This window comes from Pseudoliparis swirei, chromosome 3 (genome assembly GCF_029220125.1).
Source record: "Pseudoliparis swirei isolate HS2019 ecotype Mariana Trench chromosome 3, NWPU_hadal_v1, whole genome shotgun sequence".
Classification (NCBI taxonomy): domain Eukaryota; kingdom Metazoa; phylum Chordata; class Actinopteri; order Perciformes; family Liparidae; genus Pseudoliparis; species Pseudoliparis swirei.
Window position 1 is genome coordinate 25,591,236 of NC_079390.1, and position 4,238 is coordinate 25,595,473.

The 4,238-nt window shown below is 46.2% G+C and overlaps 1 protein-coding gene across 1 annotated transcript in view; it reads right to left on the reverse strand.

The window, feature by feature from the left end:
• The window catches only part of LOC130210143 (magnesium transporter NIPA4-like), a 4,686-nt gene extending 512 nt beyond the window's left edge, over positions 1-4,174 (reverse strand). The window contains exons 1-4 of the mRNA XM_056440134.1: positions 3,973-4,174; positions 2,105-2,184; positions 1,774-1,986; positions 1-1,694 (exon numbers count right to left, since the gene is read on the reverse strand). The exon at positions 1-1,694 is cut by the window's left edge and continues 512 nt beyond it. Coding sequence (XP_056296109.1) covers positions 1,488-1,694; positions 1,774-1,986; positions 2,105-2,184; positions 3,973-4,174 — 702 coding nt within the window. The 3' untranslated portion in view covers positions 1-1,487. The remainder of the gene's footprint in view (positions 1,695-1,773; positions 1,987-2,104; positions 2,185-3,972) is intronic.
• Between the last annotated feature and the right edge of the window lie 64 nt (positions 4,175-4,238).

The following is a 4,238-nucleotide window of genomic DNA, read 5'->3' on the forward strand; positions in this document are numbered from 1 at the left end:
TCTTGTCAAAAACGTGCCGGGCCAAACAGCGCGGCGCTGTGGAGCGGACCTGCGCGCGCAACCAACCGTTGCTTTTGGGTTCAAGATATTTAAAAAAAAGAAGAATGATAAGAGTTCGGCGAACACCAGCATCTCCTCCATGAGTTGTGTCTCATGGCTTCAGCTCCCTTCCTGAGCACGAGTGAGTTTGAGAGTAGATTCAGGATGATAAAGATCCTCGTCATTAAATACCGTGAATATAATATACAAGATGAAGTTCTCCTCGGGGGACAGGAAGGAAAGCCTCCTGCCTGATCCCATTGGCTGCCTTGGGCCTCCTGCCTGATCCCATTGGCTGCCTTGGGCCTCCTGCTTGATCCCATTGGCTGCCTTGGCCGAGTGTGTCGTTGACGAGCGGCGCTCCTCCGCGCCTCGCGTCTAAAGTTGAGAATATTTTAGCTTTTAAGCGCAAGAAACCCGCCGCGTGGCGTTTAGAAGACGCGTCTGAAAGGCGCCAGAGGGGATCAAAGGTTGAGCGGGCGACGCGTTTCTGAGGCGCGTCTGGTGAGATGGAGCCTGAGGCTGAACACGGTGTGAAGGCTCCTCGAGAGAGACCAGAGCTCACGGCTCAGGGAGAAACACCACCAGCAGGGAGACGTGTGTTTCCCTTTAAGTGGGCGGTGTTCAGCTCCATGAGGAGGAGGAGCTCCGGAAGCAGCTGCTTCCTCCAGGCCCAGAGGACGTCCAGGGAGCCGTCACACCGCCCTGCTGTTGTTCTTTCATCCGTCAACAACAACAACAACAACAACACACCATTCACAAAATGTTTGTTAAACAAACTCTTCTTTAGCAGCTGATTATTAAAGTTGCCAATGGGAAGGGAAGTGTATTGATCTCTGTGTACACTTCCTCTTCACTGTGTACACTTCCTCTACAATTCCTCTTCACTGTGTACACTTCCTCTACACTGTGTACACTTCCTCTACACTTCCTCTTCACTGTGTACACTTCCTCTTCACTGTGTACACTTCCTCTACACTGAGTACACTTCCGCTACACTTCCTCTTCACTGTGTACATTTCCTCTACACTTCCTGTACACTTCCTCTAGTAGTTGTTTGTGTGTTTGTAGTAGTTGTTTGTGTGTGTGTTTGTCGTAGTTGTTTGTGTGTTTGTAGTAGTTGTTTGTCGTAGTTGTTTGTGTGTTTGTAGTAGTTGTTTGTGTGTTTGTGTGTTTGTAGTAGTTGTTTGTGTGTTTGTAGTAGTTGTTTGTCGTAGTTGTTTGTGTGTTTGTAGTAGTTGTTTGTTTGTGTGTTTGTAGTAGTTGTTTGTGTGTTTGTAGTAGTTTGTCGTAGTTGTTTGTGTGTTTGTAGTAGTTGTTTGTAGTAGTTGTTTGTGTGTTTGTAGTAGTTGTTTGTGTATTTGTCGTAGTTGTTTGTGTCTTTAGACGAACAGGACTACAACCCACGGTCTGGACTACAGGTCCAGACAGGAAGCCCCTGGTCTTCCTCAGCTGATGATGAAGACCCTGGGCCCCTCCTCTCTCATGGGAGGAAGACTCTCTAGCACCATGTTGTCCATCAGTCCGTATTTATCCTCCTTTTTATTGTTGCTTCCACCTCCTGCTGCTGCTCCTCCATTGGCTGACACCTCCTGTGGAAGCCCCGCCCTCTCCACCGGCTGAGACAGCTGATTGGTCAGCTGCACCAACGTCATCTGAGAGACACCAGAGTTTGTTTAGAGTTCACTCATCCCGTTTCCTTCTGTCTATGAAGGTGAGGGTCAGCCCACCGACCTGCATCTCCTTGAACAGGTGCAGCATGGCCACGCCCACCACGATGACCAGGAAGGCGCCCAGCGTGGTGACCACGTCCACGGCCGCCATGCGCCTCCACTCCTGGAAGAGGACCACGGAGGTGGACAGGACCACGGAGGTGAAGAGGACGTAGTACACGGGGTAGACCAGCAGGGTGTTGAAGCAGTCCAGAGACTTGTTCAGGTAGTTCACCTGCAGGCGCACCACAGGCGAGTGACCACCAGGGGGAGCAGCCAGCCTGACTGAAAGCACACCTGGGTCTCACCTTCACCCGCACGCCGTTAGCTTAGCCCACAGGAGAGGAACTCACCTGCGTCACTATGGAGACGATGAGCGTGACCAGCAGGATCCAGGTGAGCGGGCTGGCGAGCACCGAGAGGTCACGAACCACTGGACACACACACACAGCTGCATGTCCCACAATGCATTGCACACGAGCCAGGACCCTCGACAGCAGGTCATGTTCACCGTAACACTATACAGATATATATATATACACATAAATATATCTATATATAGATATAGATATATGTATCTATATACCGTATTTTTTGCACTATAGGGCGCACTTAAAAGCCTTTAATTTTCTCAAAAAACGACAGTGCGCCTTATAATCCGAAGCGCCGTATATATGGATTAATTCTGGTTTTGCTTACTGACCTCTAAGCGATCTTGTGTGGTACAAGGCGCTCAAGGCGCTAAGTCAAAATGTTTTAGTACGACTTTGGTAAACTACAAAGCCGCACCGCTTGCAGCATTACGGCTACCGTAGCCAGGAGCGTCGCGGAGTAATACATACTGTGCTTCACCACAGCCGCTAGATATTGGTGTCAACAGGGCGTTCAAAGTTAAACTGCGAGCTGCGTGGGAGCAGTGGATGACAGAAGGCGAACACACATTCACCAAGACAGGGAGACTGCGCGGGCGACTTACGCCACTATATGCCAATGGATCGTGGATGCCTGGGCTAAGGTATCAGTCTCAACTGTGGCGAGCTTTCACAAGGCGGAATCATCACTGAACTGCCAGTTAACAGCAACGACACTGACTCGGATAATGGCGAGGAATTGGGCATGTTGGATGCCGTAATCGCCCAACTGTTAAACTCGGACACTGAAGATGAAGAATTTGAAGGATTTGTGGACGAGGAATAAACTGAAAAAGTGAGTGTATTGTGTTGTATTTTACGTGTTACAACTGAATAAGGTTGGTAGTTATTGTGAATACGCTCATTAACGTTTGAATAATGTTGAGAATTATTGTGAACGCGTTTAATAAAGTTTGATCGACTGACTTATCTGACTGTTTTTTTTCCGCTTAATGCGCCTTATAGTCCGGTGCGCTTTATATATGAAAAAAGATCGAAAATAGACCATTCATTGACAGTGCGCCTTATAATCTAGTGCGCCCTATAGTGCAAAAAATACGGTATATATGTATATATACACTACCGTTCAAAAGTTTGGGGTCATCCAGACAATTTCGTGTCTTCCATGAAAACTCACTTTTATTTATAAATGAATTGAACATTTCATAGAACATATAGTCAAGACATTGACAAGGTTAGAAATAATGATTAATATTTGAAGTATTCATTTTGTTCTTCAAACTTCAAGCTCAAAGGAAGGCCAGTTGTATCGCTTATATCACCAGCATAACTGTTTTCAGCTGTGCTAACATAATGGCACAAGGGTTTTCTAATCAGACATTAGTCTTCTAAGGCGATTAGCAAACACAATGTACCATCAGAACACTGGAGTGATGATGAAATGGGCCTCTATACACCTCTGGAGATATGTCATTAGAAACCAGACGTTTCACCTAGAATAGTCATTTACCACATTAACAATGTAGAGAGGGTATTTATGATTAATGTTATCTTCATTGAAAAAACAGTGCTTTACTTTGAAAAATAAAGACATTTCTAAGTGACCCCAAACTTTTGAACGGTAGTGTACATATATATATATATATATGTATATATATATATGTATATATGTATATACGTATATATATATATACATATAGATATTTATATATGTATATATATTTCTATATAAATGTATATATATATATAGATATATATCTATATGTATATATCTATATATATATATGTATATTTCTATAGTGTTAAAGGACTCAACCGGTGGAAGGTGAGTTCTTCTTCTGTGGTCTCACCGGTGTGGGCGGCGATGGCGAGGCCCTTCACGGAGGACACGGTGAAGGCGCCCAGCAGCGAGCAGATCCCCACGTAGACGAAGATGTTGGAGCGGCCGACGCGAGGCGAGAAGAAGACGACCAGCACGCCGCAGAGCAGCAGCACGGCGGCCGCGTAGGCCAGGAAGCCTGGGCACACAACACCGTTAGCGTAGCTTAGCATAGGGGGGGGGCGCTGGTGACATCACAGTTCTAACAGGAAGTCAGCGTTCCCGTGACTTCCTGTT